The sequence below is a fragment of the Octopus sinensis genome, linkage group LG2 (genome assembly GCF_006345805.1).
Source record: "Octopus sinensis linkage group LG2, ASM634580v1, whole genome shotgun sequence".
NCBI lineage: Eukaryota > Metazoa > Mollusca > Cephalopoda > Octopoda > Octopodidae > Octopus > Octopus sinensis.
Window position 1 is genome coordinate 10,465,395 of NC_042998.1, and position 17,500 is coordinate 10,482,894.

Here is a 17,500-nt window from a genome sequence, read left to right on the forward strand (position 1 = left end):
TAGAACACAAGAGGCCGAATTTGTAGTTGTTGTAACCTGCGTGATATGCTTACTTGATAGCAGAAACAGAATGAAAAAAGGGGAAAATGAAGTACTATACCAACTTGAAGAATGAAATCTTCAAATGCTGGAACAAAGTGGTTAACAGTCACGATCGTCCCGATTATTATTGGGGCAGTGCAGAAAACATGTTTACTAAGTTCATCAAGAATTATCCGGCAAATCCTTAGTATAAAGTTAGAACAGATATTGGTTTCAAATTTTCCCACAGGGCCAGTCGTTTCAGGGAAGCGGGTAAGTCGATTACAACGACTTCCAGCGTTCAACTTGTACTCAGAATGTAAAGACGGACGAAATGCCGCTTGGCATCATTTTGCCCGACGAGCTAACGTTCTGCCAGCTCGCCACCTTAGAAGAGATTATATCATGTGCAGAAAAAGCAAACTTTTATATGGAAAGTAGGAAAGTACAAAGTACTTCTCATTCTAGATTACGAGTTGGGGTTTTTATAGAAAGTACAATAAAACTGCGATGATATCAATACCATGAAGTAATAGAATAATCTTTTCTACTCAAAGAATAAGGCTCGAAATTTTTGGGACCAGTCGATCAAATCGACCACAGTGAGCAACTGGTACTTAATTTATCAACCCCGAAAGGATGAAAGGCAAAGTTGACCTCGGCGGAATTTGAACTCAGAACGTAACGGCAAACGAAATACCTATTTCTTTACTACCCACAAGGGGCTAAACACAGAGAGGACAAACAAGGACAGACAAACGGATTAAGTCGATTACATCGACTCCTGTGCGTAACTGGTACTTAATTTATCAACTCCGAAAGGATGAAAGGCAAAGTCGACCTCGGCGGAATTTGAACTCAGAACGCAACGGCAGACGAAATACCGCTAAGCATTTCGCCCGGCGTGCTAACGTTTCTGCCAGCTCGCCGCTTTATGAAATAATAAACAATGACAACGACTACACCAACAACAACAGCCGTCCAAGAATTTGGATCTGGAGATCTCCATTTCCAGCGACTTCGAGGATCACCCCCCAGTGGTGTCGGGCGTCAACGAAGAGCCCTCGACTACAAATCGACCAAAGTCTTTTTTCCAAGGTCTGGGGTCTCCCGCCCCTAAGCCCTAGACCATCACCTAATCACCCTTACCCGTCTTGTTGCTTAACAACAACCACCACAACAACAACAACAACAACAGTCGTAGGATAGTGTTGGTGGTGATGTTGGTGGCGGCAGTAGTGCTTGGTGGCGATGGTGGTGGAGTGTGGTAGCATCGAAGGTGGTGATGGTAGTCGTGATGATGATTATGATGATGTTGATTATGATGATGACGACGATCTAGAAGAATTAAACAAACTTCAAAAGACATAAATGAGAGAAAAATTGTTAGGAAAGAATATTATAGATGCATTGGATTGGATGGAAGCACTCCGTCGGTTACGACGATGAGGGTTCCGGTTGATCCGATCAACGGAACAGCCTGCTCGTGAAATTAACGTGTAAGTGGCTGAGCACTCCACAGACACGTGTACCCTTAACGTAGTTCTCGGGGATATTCAGCATGACACAGAGAGTGACAAGGCCGGCCCTTTGAAATACAGGTACAACAGAAACAGGAAGTAAGAGTGAGAAAAAGTTGTGGTGAAAGAGTACAGCAGGGATCACCACCATCCCCTGCCGGAGCCTCGTGGAGCTTTATGTGTTTTCGCTCAATAAACACTCACAACGCCCGGTCTGGGAATCGAAACCGCGATCCTATGACCGCGAGTCCGCTGCCCTAACCACTGGGCCATTGCGCCTCTACATGTATTGGATTAATACTTGGAAGAAAGGCAAATGCTGTTAACAGTAACAGGAAATAACTTTAGCAGTCCCAGTAATTATTTATAATAATAGTAATGGTTTCATAGTTTGGCTCTTAACCAGTAATTTCGAGGGAGTGGTAGGTCGATTATGTCGACCTCAGTGCTCAACTTGTTCTAATTTTTATCGACACCGAAATCATGAAAGGGAAAGTCGACCTCGGCGGAATTTCAATTGAGAACGTTTGGCCTACTAACGATTCTATCTGCACGCCGCCTTAATTATATTAATAATAATAATAATAATAATAATAATAATAATAATAATAATAATAATAATATTCTCAACTGGACGTTAGGGCAAATTAGTTTGAATAATCAAAAAGCCCAGAATATAATGAGTACACCACCCAATATCTGTCCTGGATACATATATACATACATACGTAAGCATATATATATATATATATATATATATATATATATGCGTATATATATAACGTTATGCATATATATGCATATATATACTCTTTTACTCTTTTTTCTCTTTTACTCGTTTCAGTCATTTTGACTGCGGCCATGCTGGAGCACCACCTTTAGTCGAGCAAATCGACCCCGGGACTTATTCTTTGTAAGCCCAGTACTTATTCTATCGGTCTCTTTTGCCGAACCGCTAAGTGACGGGGTCGTAAACACACCAGCATCGGTTGTCAAGCAATGCTAGGGGGACAGACACACAAACACACACACACACACACACACACACACACATATATATATACACATACATATATACGACAGGCTTCTTTCAGTTTCCGTCTACCAAATCCACTCACAAGGCATTGGTCGGCCCGGGGCTATAGCAGAAGACACTTGCCTAAGATGCCACGCAGTGGGACTGAACCCGGAACCATGTGGTTGGTTAGCAAGCTACTTACCACACAGCCACTCCTGCGCCTATGCATATATATATATGCATATATATGCATATATATGTATATATATATGCATATATATAATAACATTATGCATATATATGCATATATATAACGTTATGCATATATATGCATATATATAACGTTATAGTAAATCGGCAGGTTATTACTGTGTGCCATTTCAATTAATAAATGATTCAGACCGTTACGTAATCTCTAGGTAAGTGCACATTATCTAAGTGTTATCTAAGGTAGCAACCAAACGAAATCGTTAGTACGCCGGACATGATGATTAGCAGCATTTTGTCCGTCTCCACGCTTTGAGTTCAAATTCCGCCGAGGTTGATATTGCCTTTTATCATTTCAGGGTCGGTAAATTAAGTACTAGCTGAACACTGGGTTCCACGTTATCGACTTACTCTCTACCCACAAATTGCTGACCGCGTGCTTGCAAAAGAACGGATGAAGGCGGCGAGCTGGCAGAGTCGTTAGCACGCCGGGCGAAATGCCTAGCGGTATTTCGTCTGCCGCTACGTTCTGAGTTCAAATTCCGCCGAGGTCGACTTTGCCTTCCATCCTTTCGGGGTCGATTAAATAAGTATCAGTTGCGCACTGGGGTCGATATAATCGACTTAACCTGTTTGTCTGTCCTTGTTTGTCCCCTCTATGTTTAACCCCTTGTGTGTAGTAAAGAAATAGGTATTTCTTCTGGCTTTACGTTCTGAGTTCAAATCCTACTTATACAATAAAGCACCAGTTTAGTTTTCACTGCATTGTTTTAATATTTCCCCAAAGTCTCTTAGCTACGAATGAGATTATAACGGAAAATTACGACTAAGCTGTCGTAGAATAGGTAGGTCCCACTCGTCACTCGGTTTAACACTACCACCTGCCATTTGGGTGTCATTCTGTTGCAAGCATTCGAGCTGAGTTTCTCGCCTTCCTACAACTCCCTCACGCACTGTCACCAATCTCGGAGGCCTTGAAAAGGGTTGTGGGTGATACTTTTGCTTTCGCGACTAATCCACACACACACACACACACACACACACACACACACACACACACACACACACACACACACACACACACACACAACACACACACACACACACATACACACGCATTCACACACACACATGTATATATATATATATCTGTAAATAGAATATGTGACAATTATTCGGTAGCCTTGATAAAACTCCGAGTTTCGGATGTCGGAGCGGAAACCCACGCCGCTATCTCTTCAGTTATCGGGCCGGATAACTGAAGAGATGCCGGCGTGGGTTTCCGCTCCGACATCCGAAACTCGGAGTTTTATCAAGGCTACCGAATAATTGTCACATTATATTTAGAGATAAATTCCTTTATTTACATAATATCGAGGTCTCTTTTATTCTTTTGTTGTCTTACTATTTCTATCAATATATATATATATATATATATATATATGTGTGTGTGTGTGTGTGTGTGTGTGTGTGTGTGTGTGTGTGGTGTGTGTGTGTGTGTGAGGTATACTAGCCATCTCAATATGGCTAACCACTAAGGGTGGGTGTTACTGTAGCTTGTAGCCCCAGGAGAACATCATTTCCAGCTGGCTTTAGGCACACTTTCTGTGCACTTATGGTATTTGCAAAGGGCACAGAAAGTGTGCCTAAAGCCAGCTGGAGACGATGATCTCCTGGGGCTAAAAAGCTACAGTAACACCCACCCTTAGTTGTTAGCCATATTGAGATGGCTAGTATACTTTACATTGTCGTGCAGTTACTGTTTATACCTCGTTCAGAGATTTATTATTGCTTATATATATATAATATATATATATATATATATATATATATATATATATTATATATATTATATATATATGTATATATGTATATATATACACGACGGGCTTCTTTCAGTTGCCGTCAACCAAATCCACTCACAGGGCTTTGTTCAGCCCGACGAGTGCCACGAAGCAATGGGACTGAACTCAAAACCATGCTGTTGGGAGGTAAGCTTCTTACCACACATCTGCACCTCTGCCTGTTTATTGATGTTTATCACAGTTTCATTATCTTAAATATTTCGATTATGCTTCGTAAAAGTGAAAGTTCCTCTCTTGTTTTTTTTTTTGTCAAAGTGTATCACTTGAACACATTATTACAGAGGGAACAATTATTATACATTTTCGTCATTTGTTAGTTTCTTCAGTTAAAACCAACAGGTTTTATCGTCGTTAGCATTTAGTTCTAGAACTGATTGAAAAGGCTAGTGCTTCCATCTGTGAGCATTCTTCCCTGTAATTTGAGAGCCATCGTATCTTGGACTATGTTATATAAAGTGTTGTTTGCTTGTTTTCCTTAGACAGGAATGTGTGGTTTGGTGGAGAGTTGCCTGCTATGTTTAAACATATAGTGGACCAAGAAAGAGTCGGTGGTTGTTTCGTTTCGACGTGACGTGTATAAATGACATGGCAACTTATAAAGAGAGAAGTAAATTAAAAAAAACCCTGTGTGAAGGGGGAGACGGGAAAAGGAGAGAACGAGAAAGAAAAAGAGAGAGAGAAGAGATGGGAAAGAATAAGCGAGGAAGAGAGAGAGAGAGAGAGAGAGAGAGAGAGAGAAAGGAAAAATATAGAAAGAGGAGAAAGAGAAGCGAACAGGAAAGGAAGAATGAATGAATGGAAAAACAAGAGGAAGTTTATTAAAAAGATTTTTAAAAAATGAGTGAGAAAGAGAGGGAGGGAAGGAAGGAAGGAAGGAGAGAAAGACAGAAAGGATAGAAAACAAAAAGTAAAAAAATTGTGAACGACAAAAACAAAACCAAGAATTTAAAAATATAGAAATGTCGAAGCGAAAAATTGAACGAAACAAGAGTAGCAGAAGGTGTGTGTGTGTGTGTGTGTGTGTGTGTGTGTGGTAGGATTAGTGGAGTAATCCCTTTGCCCTTTCTCTAAAAAATTTAATATGCATATAATGAAAGGTCCTCCGTCACTTTCGACGGTGAACAGCTGTTCGATCAACAGTGAACAGCTGTTCGATAAACGTTAAGCCAACGTTTATGCGATTGAGTATGACACATATTCGCACGTGTACTTTAACCTCTGAATCAACATACAGTAGATGCATCGGGTTTCCGTACAGTTTTCGCCTACCCAGTTCTAAGTGATTTTTGTCTCGTCTCGTGGGGTTATATCCTAAAAGAAATTGGCAGATCGCACACGACAGGATTTCTTAATCCCTCGGCAAGGCCAACGTGCAGATGCACGCTTGTGTGTGTTTTGTATGTGTATATATGCAAATACACACACACACCCAAACACGTATATCTATATCTGTACATGTGTGCCTGTATCTATATCTGTATATATATATATATATATATATATATATATATATATATATATATATAATATATATATATATAATAATATACATATATGCATATATATATATATGCATATATATATATATATATATATATATACGAATATATATATACATGCATATATATATATATATAATATATTAGTATAATACATGCATACATCTGTCTGCCTGTATCTGTATCTGTATATATATATATATATAATGCATACATCTGTGTGCCTGTATCTGTATCTTATATAATATATATATATATATATATATATAGATATATATATTATAATATATATATATATATATATATATATTGAATATATTATACGCATACATCTGTGTGCCTGTAATCTGTATCTGTATATATATATATATATTATATATATAATATATATATATATGCATATATTATATTCAGATATATAGTATAATATATACATGTACGTACGTATGTATATATGTATGTATGTGTATATATATATATACACTATACAAACGTTGACACACACACACACACACACCACACACCACACACATATATATATATATATATATTATATATATATATATATATATATATAATATATAATATATATATATATATAATACATATATAATATATATATATACAGATACATATATGCCTGTCTAATGTAAATGGTTTTATGCATGCACGAATGCAGGCAGACAGAATGCGAGCAAATAAACAAGAAGTGTTCCGATAACTTGGTCGGTATCTTTTCTAAAAATAAGAACAGTGCGCAGCCGCCTGACAAGTATATAAACCAAATATTTCAATTAAATTTGTTGGTTTCTCTCATTCGTTAGAAAGTCTAGTTTTTTTTTACGCTTTTGCTTTTCACGTTTGTTTATTTATTTATTTGTGGTTTGTTTGTGGGTGACTTGCGACGAAAATAGAACAAGAAAACAAGCCAGAGAAGCAAATAAATACTTCGAAAGAAATTTTTTTCCTGCTAAGTGTAATGTTTAACGATGTTTTTAGTTAGTGAGACATTCAAATAATTAAGTAAATAAATGGATGGATAAAAGAATGAAAAGCGGAAAGCAAAAAATAAACAGGAATCAAATCTTGCTTTATTTTCTGTAGAACGGCGCAAAATAATTTTTGGGTTTCTTAACGTTGAATAAAAGAGAGACAAACAAACAAACAAATGGATAAATAAGTAAATACGAGTATAAATAAGTAAATAAATAAGTAAATAAACTTAGACCGGCTAAATAAATAAATAGATAAATAGATAAACTATTTTAGTCTTTCCTACCTGCTGATGTTGTTGTACAGGGGCATCGCAATAGGTTGCTGTTCTCTCGTTTAACATAGTGGATAGAAATGAAATTTTTCGCTTGTCAGCATCGCTTGGCATCACCATATACCACTTCGAAGAAAACTCTCTCTCTCTCTCTCCCTCTCTGTCACACTAGCTCTCACTAGCTCCCTTTCCTTCCTCTCAACTCACACATCTCTCTCTCTCTCTCTCCTCTCTCTCTCTCTCTCTCTCTCTCTCTCTCTTTCTCTCACTCATCCCCCTCCCCCCTTGTTTCTCATTGACAAACGTTCCCTCTTTCTTCCCCTCCCCCCCACCGCCACCACTTATTTATCCATAAGGTGGGTGAGCTGGCTGGGGTCGTTAACACTCCGGATAAGACGCTTAGCGTTATTTTGGTCAGTGTTTTTTTACGTTCCGAGTTCGAATCCTGTCGCGGTCGATGTTATCTTTCAGCCTTTCGAGGTCGATAAAATAAGTTATCAGTAAAGTACTGAGGTTCAATGCAATGCACTTTCTCTCTCCCACCCTTGAAACTTGCAGGTCCTGGGCCGAAATTTTGGAAGAATTGTTTATTTATCCAAAATATACTTGCTGCACATGCACATATACAAACACGCATGTGTACATACTCACACACACAACACATACATACATACACACACATATATACAGACGTGCATACATACACATACATGCATGCATGCATACATACATACACACACATACATACAAACACACACATACACACATACACACATACATACATATATACATACACACACACATACATACACATACATACATACACACACGTATATACATACACACGTACATACATACATACATACATACATACATACATACTACATACAACAATACATACATACATACATACATACATTTATATACCACATACATACATACATACATAATACAACATACATACATACAAACATACATACACACACACACATACATACATACATACATACACACATACATACATACATACATATATACACAATACATACATACATACATACACATATAACATACATACATACATACATACATACATACATACATACATACATACATACAAACATACATACATACACACACACATACTACTACATACATACACACCATACATACATACATACATATATAACACATACATACAACATTACATACTATATACTACACACACACACATACATACATACATACATACATACATACATACATACATACACACTACACACATACATACATACATACATACATACATACATACATACATACATACACACATACATACATACGTACATACATACATACACACATACATACATACATACTACCAACATAACATACTACATACATACACATACATACATACAAACATACATACATACACACCACACTACATACATACATACATACACACATACATACATACATATATACACACATACATACATACATACATACATATATACATACACACACACACATACATACATACATACACACATACATACATACATACATACATACTACATAACACACATACACACCACATACATACATACATACATACATTTAATACATACACACATACATACATACGTACATACATACATACACACATACATACATACATACATACCAACATACATACATACATATGTGTGTGTTTTACTGATTTCAAACATTGGATGCTGGTGGATCAACCCAGTTCACACTTCGGTCTGGAACTTAATCCATATATATATATAGGCGCAGGAGTGGCTGTGTGGTAAGTAGCTTGCTTACGAACCACATTGTTCCGGGTTCAGTCCCACTGCGTGGCATCTTGGGCAAGTGTCTTCTGCTATAGCCCCGGGCTGACCAAAGCCTTGTGAGTGGATTTGGTAGACGGAAACTGAAAGAAGCCCGTCGTATATATGTATATATATATATATATATATATGTGTGTGTGTGTGTGTGTGTGTGTTGTGTGTGTTTGTGTGTCTGTGTTTGTCCCCCTAGCATTGCTTGACAACCGATGCTGGTGTGTTTACGTCCCCGTAACTTAGCGGTTCGGCAAAAGAGACCGATAGAATAAGTACTGGGCTTACAAAGAATAAGTCTCGGGGTCGATTTGCTCGACTAAAGGCGGTGCTCCAGCATGGCCGCAGTCAAATGACTGAAACAAGTAAAAGAGTAAAGAGTAAAGAGTAAAGAGTAAGAGATAGATAGAAAGATAGATAGATAGATACATAGATAGATAGATAGATAGATAGATAGATAGATAGATAGATAGATAGATAGATAGATAGATAGATAGATAGATAGATATAGAGAGAGAGATGGAAGAAAGAGTGGAAAGGACGAGGAAGGATAACCGAATATCAACATGTGGTTAGAAGTAAAAGTGTAATTCAGCTGAAGGAACGAAAGAAAAAGTTGTAATCCAACGAAAACCTACCCCCTCTCTCTCTCTACTTACTTCTCTCTCTCTCTCGCTCTCAATTTGAGTGTGTCTATGTATTATTTCTTATTATCCATAAGATTTACATAGATGGGGACAATACAATGATTTGGGGTCAAATGGAACTATTTACAGTGAAATCGAATGGATTATTTACAATGAAAATGAAAATGAACAAGAACAAACAAACAGGCGCAGGAGTGGCTGTGTGGTAAGTAGCTTGCTTCCCAACCACATGGTTCCGGGTTCAGTCCTACAGCGTGGCACCTTGGGGAAGTGTCTTCCACTATAGCCTCTGGTCGACCAAAGCCTTGTGAGTGGATTTGGTAGACGGAAACTGAAAGAAGCCCGTCGTATATATGTATATATATATATATATGTGTGTGTGTGTGTGCGTGTATGTTTGTGTGTCTGTGTTTGTCCCCCTAGCATTGCTTAACAACCGACGCTGGTGTGTTTATGTCCCTGTCACTTAGCGGTTCAGCAAAAGAGACCGATAGAATAAGTACTGGGCTTATGCTAGAACACCCGGGGTCGAGTTTCTCGACTAAAGGCGGTGCTCCAGCATGGCCGCAGTCAAATGACTGAAACAAGTAAAAGAGTAAAGAGTAAACAAAAAAGGGACATATGAAGTCAAAAGAACAGGATTGCCGACCCACGACCCCTGTTTTTAACTGAAGCCTTTTGGTAGGTGATCATGGTATGTTCATGCAAGGCCTTTCACACCTAGCATCCGTGCAACACGCATCCATCTTTTTGAATAACAGACTCTGACAGACACCTTTCTCTAGCCCACCTTCCTTTTCAGATGGAATCTGAAAAAGTTCGTTAGGGCAGTGCCAGAGATCACGGTGTCTGACATTATACCTTTCACACTGGTCTTCCATATAACCTCTTTCGCAACTGCTACTATCACGAGAAAGCAAAGCTTACCTTCGTTCGTCATGAAACCAGGTGGGTCAATTTTTAAGATTGACTCAGACGACAGCTGTACTCTTCCTCCGTCGGACAACAGGTGTTCGGCATAAACCCACACTTCCGAAATTTCCGGACACTGAACAATGGCGTGCAGGACTGTTTCCACATCCTGCCCGCATCTTGGACAGGCCGAAGGTCCACTGTGACCATGCCTTGTGAGTTTATCTCGAACGGGTAAGGCTCCTCTGTAACACTGCCAGGCCAAGGACTTCTGAAAGTTATCCAGTGTCCCTGGTCCGAATGTCCTTTGGAACAGGCTGTCTAACTGATTACCATCGAGACCTAGGGTCCTTCCCAGGGTATCGTCATTTCCGGCCTCTACCAACCTGCTGCGGTGGTACCAAAGCCACCGGCATTGCCCGAGCTGCGGAAGCGTAAGAGAGCCTTCCGGCACTCCGAATACCACATACTCGATCTTAGTCTGCGACGAAACCAGGTTTCTCTGCCACCAAAGCTGGCAAAGCTGGGGAACATCTGTTGTGCGAGTGGGGACCACACCGTTCACCTTCCAGGTAGAGCCGAAGATGCCTCAACTCAGCGCATGTCTGCGCATCAACAGCCAAGGCATCCCTAACCCACCCTTTAACGGCTTTGACAACAGATAGAACGTCTCACAAGAGGAGTGGAACCCTTCCACAAAAAGCGAAAGATTTGCCTCTCCAACTTGTTCAACACGAATCGGACAGGGGACGACGGTTAGGCGGTATTGATGACCGATGCCATGAACACATTGGCCACCTCCGCCCCTCCTTTCAAGGATAGCCACCGCCAAGACCAAGTCTTGACCACGTGAGCCACCTTGCTCGCGACCTCAGACCAGTTCTTTTCTCTCTGGAGACCTGGACCAAACCAGACCCCTAGCAAATTAACCGGGCCCTCCGTCCAGCATCCCACGATGCAGTTCGAAGGTATCGGCTTGCCAATCCAGGTGCCGAGTTGCAAGCCGACTGACTTTTCCCGGTTGATTTTTGCTCCTGTCACCGTCTCGTACTCCTTGATGGTGTTTCCTACATTCTGTAGGAGTTCCACCTTGGTCACGATGATGGTGATGTCGTCCGCATACGCTGCAACAGAATCTCCTCCTCCTGGATTCGTCGGGATGACGCTCAGCTTTCGCAGTAATGGCTAGAGAGCCATCACATATAGAAGCGGGGAGAGCGGGCACCCTTGACGAACTGACCGTTTGATGCAGAACGACCTGGAAAGTAGACCGTTCACCCGAACGATCAAGTCGATGTTGTCGTACAACTGTATAATCCACCTGAGGAAACCAGTACCCAGCCCGAACTGTGCGAGCACAGACACCAGGTAACGATGGTTCACCCTATCGAAGGCTTTACTCTGGTCTAAATGGACCAGTGCCCCACCCTTGCCAGAGTTATTCCCAAACCCTTCTACGGTGTAACGTATAAGATGAAGATTGTCCTGATTAGTTCTTTTGGGGACTGCACAAGTTTGTGCCTACCCGATCAGACCATTCGCGACACGCGTCAACCTTTTCGCTAACACTTTGGCCAAAATCTTCACCTCTGCGTTTAGCAGGGTGATGGGCCTGAAATTATCTATCCTATCCCTCTTGCCCGGGTCCTTCCTGATTAGCCTCACCACTCCCCGGCGTACAGATCTGGGAATCCTCCCATTCTGATTCCAGTTCGCGAAGACGCTGGCCAGTATTGGCCCGAACAAGTCTGGCATACTTCTATATAGTTCGCAGGGCAAACCATCGAGTCCAGCGCCTTACCCTTGCCACAGTCGGCTATGGCCTCAGTCACCTCCTCAGGCGTGATTGACCCTTCACAGCTCTCCGCATCCCGTCCCGAGAGGTGCGGCAGCCCGGCGAGGAAGCCCGTAAGGTCCACCCTCTCATCCGGTCCACCTTCACCCACGAAAAGCTGGGCGAAGTGTTCTTGAAAAGTCCGACACATCTCCTCGGGTTCGTTTACCACATCGCCCTTCTTGTTCGTCACAGACTTAACTGTGGAATCGTTTCCGCGTTGAGCCTCCACAACTCGTGCCCATCCAGCGGCCTTAATTCCTTCGCACCCCATTGCGCGAATTCTAGCTCTGACGATACAACCCATATGCTTGGTTTCGAGGTGCTGGTTTAATTCCAGTCTCTTCGCCTTCACCTGGGTCCCGTCGCCAGATCTTATGGCTTCCTCTAGAGCCTTAACTAGCCCCTCTTCTTTCTTACGCCTTTTCTTTGCTAGTCCTATACTATATCTAATGGACTCGTATTTTATGGCTCTCTTGAGCGCTAACCACCATTTGTTGTTAAGAATGGAACCGGTTAACGCCCTCTAAATTAGTAACCTAATCCGGCTTCTGTACTCCTCAATCGCCAAGAGGGACTTATACACACACACACACACACACACGCATAGACATTCACACATACACAAGCGCAGATACATGATAGACACTTTTGTCAGGAACGATTCATAAACGCTCAGTTCTTTGACAAACTGAACGACGTCGTGGAAGACAATGGAAGGAAATAATGTGCGAAATGGTTGTAAATTCCACAGACAGGTGTGTTGCATACTGTAATGATCAGGTAGAAACAGCATGGCAAAGTGTAGCAAGGGTATGACATTTGAAGTACGGATAGAATCCATTCGATGGGTATCTTTAAAGATTTCCGTCTATTTTGTTTGTTTCCTTCTTGTTTGAGTGACTCAAGTGAAAAAAGAAAAAGAAAATTCATCATCATCATTGTTCGACGGTGGTCGAGACAATGGAATTTACCATGCTACGCCAGACTTCACGGTCCATCATGGCATTACGGAGGTCCTGTTGCTGGATGCCTGTATCCCTGGAGATTACATCAGGATAGGAGAGTGTGCGCCCTCTGGTGTTGCGAGTAGATGGCTTCCAGAGGAGAAGAGTAGAAATTACCTCTTTTTCAGCTCTACAATAATGTCCAGCAAACTGGACTCTCCTACCTTTCACAAGAGATGACACAGGTGGTAGTTTCCCATATATTTGCATTTTGGTTGGATGGCGCCTCCACGAGAGATTTTGAGCTCTCATAAGGAGGCGAGTGTAGGTTCCACCCAACCGCCTCTCAAGCTTCCTTGATAACGTCCAGGTTTCTGAGCCATATAGTAGAATTGGTTCGACTGTGGCTTTGAAAAGAAAAGTGCAAAGGACGCCACGTTGTCTTGTAGTAAAGAGAACCTCTTTGCCATTCGGTCATATCCGGACTCCACCCTTTCCAAAGAGACGCATACACACAAACACGTGTGTGAATGTGTGCATGTGCAGGGTGACACATAAATACGCATAACCACTCATAAACACACTTGTACACGGACATAAAGCATGTACAAATAAATCTTCAAAGCCACAGTCGAACCAATTCTACTATATGGCTCAGAAACCTGGACGTTATCAAGGAAGCTTGAGAGGCGGTTGGGTGGAACCTACACTCGCCTCCTTATGAGAAGCTCAAAATCTCTCGTGGAGGCGCCATCCAACCAAAATGCAAATATATGGGAAACTACCACTGTGTCATCTCTGTGAAAGGTAGGAGAGTCCAGTTTGCTGGACATTGTTGTAGAGCTGAAAAAGAGGTAATTTCTTCTCTTCTCCTTGGAAGCCATCTACTCGCAACACCAGAGGGCGCACACTCTCCTACCCTGATGTAATCTCCAGGGATACAGGCATCCAGCAACAGGACCTCCGTAATGCCATGATGGACCGTGAAGTCTGGCGTAGCATGGTAAATTCCATTGTCTCGACCACCGTCGAACAATGATGAATGATGATGACAAATAAGCGAAGAAGCACGCACAGACTTATTATCAGCAGAGGCACTATAGTAACTCAACGGCCAAGCGTTTCGTGTTAGCGCACTTATCAGTTTGACGAGAGCATTTGCATGGAACTCCAGGGCTTTGAGCTCTTGTGGTCCCTTCACTAATAAAAATACAAATACTCTTATTATATGCATTGAATTCAATTTTTGCCTATGTCGAAACAAGTAGGCACCCACTTATAGACGCAGGCATACATAGACACACTCCTGAATGACATCAGGTCACACGATTTAGATGTTGTTGTAGCTACTCAACCGAGTCTCAGTAGCTACAACAACATCTAAATCGTGTGACCTGATGTCATTCAGGAAACGCCCCTGTTTCCAGTTCGACATCAGGCCACGTACATTTAAACATCCTTCATGCACAGCCCAGAAGAAACAATGTAAGTGATTTTGGCCAAAGTGTTAGCGAAAAGGTTGACGCGTGTCGCGAATGGTCTGATCGGGTAGGCACAAACTTGTGCAGTCCCCAAAAGAACTAATCAGGACAATCTTCATCTTATACGTTACACCGTAGAAGGGTTTGGGAATAACTCTGGCAAGAGTGGGGCACTGGTCCATTTAGACCAGAGTAAAGCCTTCGATAGGGTGAACCATCGTTACCTGGTGTCTGTGCTCGCACAGTTCGGGCTGGGTACTGGTTTCCTCAGGTGGATTATACAGTTGTACGACAACATCGACTTGATCGTTCGGGTGAACGGTCTACTTTCCAGGTCGTTCTGCATCAAACGGTCAGTTCGTCAAGGGTGCCCGCTCTCCCCGCTTCTATATGTGATGGCTCTCTAGCCATTACTGCGAAAGCTGAGCGTCATCCCGACGAATCCAGGAGGAGGAGGAGATTCTGTTGCAGCGTATGCGGACGACATCACCATCATCGTGACCAAGGTGGAACTCCTACAGAATGTAGGAAACACCATCAAGGAGTACGAGACGGTGACAGGAGCAAAAATCAACCGGGAAAAGTCAGTCGGCTTGCAACTCGGCACCTGGATTGGCAAGCCGATACCTTCTAACTGCATCGTGGGATGCTGGACGGAGGGCCCGGTTAATTTGCTAGGGGTCTGGTTTGGTCCAGGTCTCCAGATAGAAAAGAACTGGTCTGAGGTCGCGAGCAAGGTGGCTCACGTGGTCAAGACTTGGTCTTGGCGGTGGCTATCCTTGAAAGGAGGGGCGGAGGTGGCCAATGTGTTCATGGCATCGGTCATCATATACCGCCTAACCGTCGTCCCCTGTCCGGATTCGTGGTTGAACAAGTTGGAGAGGCAAATCTTTCGCTTTTTGTGGAAGGGTTCCACTCCTCTTGTGAGACGTTCTATCTGTTGTCAAAAGCCGTTAAAGGGTGGGTTAGGGATGCCTTGGCTGTTGATGCGCAGACATGCGCTGAGGTTGAGGCATCTTCGGCTCTACCTGGAAGGTGAACGGGTGTGGTCCCCACTCGCACAACAGATGTTCCCCAGCTTTGCCAGCTTTGGTGGCAGAGAAACCTGGTTTCGTCGCAGACTAAGATCGAGTATGTGGTATTCGGAGTGCCGGAAGGCTCTCTTACGCTTCCGCAGCTCGGGCAATGCCGGTGGCTTTGGTACCACCGCAGCAGGTTGGTAGAGGCCGGAAATGACGATACCCTGGGAAGGACCCTAGGTCTCGATGGTAATCAGTTAGGCAGCCTGTTCCAAAGGACATTCGGACCAGGGACACTGGATAACTTTCAGAAGTCCTTGGCCTGGCAGTGTTACAGAGGAGCCTTACCCGTTCGAGATAAACTCACAAGGCATGGTCACAGTGGACCTTCGGCCTGTCCAAGATGCGGGCAGGATGTGGAAACAGTCCTGCACGCCATTGTTCAGTGTCCGGAAATTTCGGAAGTGTGGGTTTATGCCGAACACCTGTTGTCGGACGGAGGAAGAGTACAGCTGTCGTCTGAGTCAATCTTAAAAAAGGACCCACCTGGTTTCATGACGAACGAAGGTAAGCTTTGCTTTCTCGTGATAGTAGCAGTTGCGAAAGAGGTTATATGGAAGACCAGTGTGAAAGGTATAATGTCAGACACCGTGATCTCTGGCACCGCCCTAACGAACTTTTTCAGATTCCATCTGAAAAGGAAGGTGGGGCTAGAGAAAAGGTGTCTGTCAGAGTCTGTATTCAAAAAAAGATGGATGCGTGTTGCACGGATGCTAGGTGTGAAAGGCCTTGCATGAACATACCATGATCACCTACCAAAAGACTTCAGTTAAAATAACAGGGGTCGTGGGGTCGGCAATCCTGTTCTTTTGACTTCATATGTCCCTTTTTTGTTTACTCTTTACTCTTTTACTTGTTTCAGTCATTTGACTGCGGCCATGCTGGAGCACCGCCTTTAGTCGAGAAACTCGACCCCGGGTGTTCTAGCATAAGCCCAGTACTTATTCTATCGGTCTCTTTTGCTGAACCGCTAAGTGACGGGGACATAAACACACCAGCATCGGTTGTTAAGCAATGCTAGGGGGACAAACACAGACACACAAACATACACGCACACACACACACATATATATATATATATACATATATACGACGGGCTTCTTTCAGTTTCCGTCTACCAAATCCACTCACAAGGCTTTGGTCGACCAGAACTATAGTGGAAGACACTTCCCCAAGGTGCCACGCTGTAGGACTGAACCCGGAACCATGTGGTTGGGAAGCAAGCTACTTACCACACAGCCACTCCTGCGCCTGTTTGTTTGTTCTTGTTCATTTTCATTTTCATTGTAAATAATCCATTCGATTTCACTGTAAATAGTTCCATTTGACCCCAAATCATTGTATTGTCCC

The 17,500-nt window shown here is 42.3% G+C and overlaps 2 protein-coding genes across 4 annotated transcripts in view; one reads left to right on the plus strand and one right to left on the minus strand.

Annotated features, from left to right (window-relative positions):
- Window positions 1-7,548, minus strand: part of LOC115232593 (equilibrative nucleoside transporter 1-like) — a 70,568-nt gene extending 63,020 nt beyond the window's left edge. For both annotated transcript variants that reach the window (XM_036511584.1, XM_036511580.1), the window contains exon 1: window positions 7,410-7,548. In XM_036511584.1, coding sequence (XP_036367477.1) covers window positions 7,410-7,517 — 108 coding nt within the window. In that variant the 5' untranslated portion in view covers window positions 7,518-7,548. The remainder of the gene's footprint in view (window positions 1-7,409) is intronic.
- Window positions 4,652-17,500, plus strand: part of LOC115223955 — a 90,439-nt gene continuing 77,590 nt past the window's right edge. Inside the window, exon 1 of one of the 2 annotated variants that reach the window (XM_036511612.1) lies at window positions 4,652-4,757. The gene's annotated coding sequence lies outside the window, so the exon portion shown is untranslated. The remainder of the gene's footprint in view (window positions 4,758-17,500) is intronic. The other variant, XM_036511615.1, reaches the window with a different exon arrangement.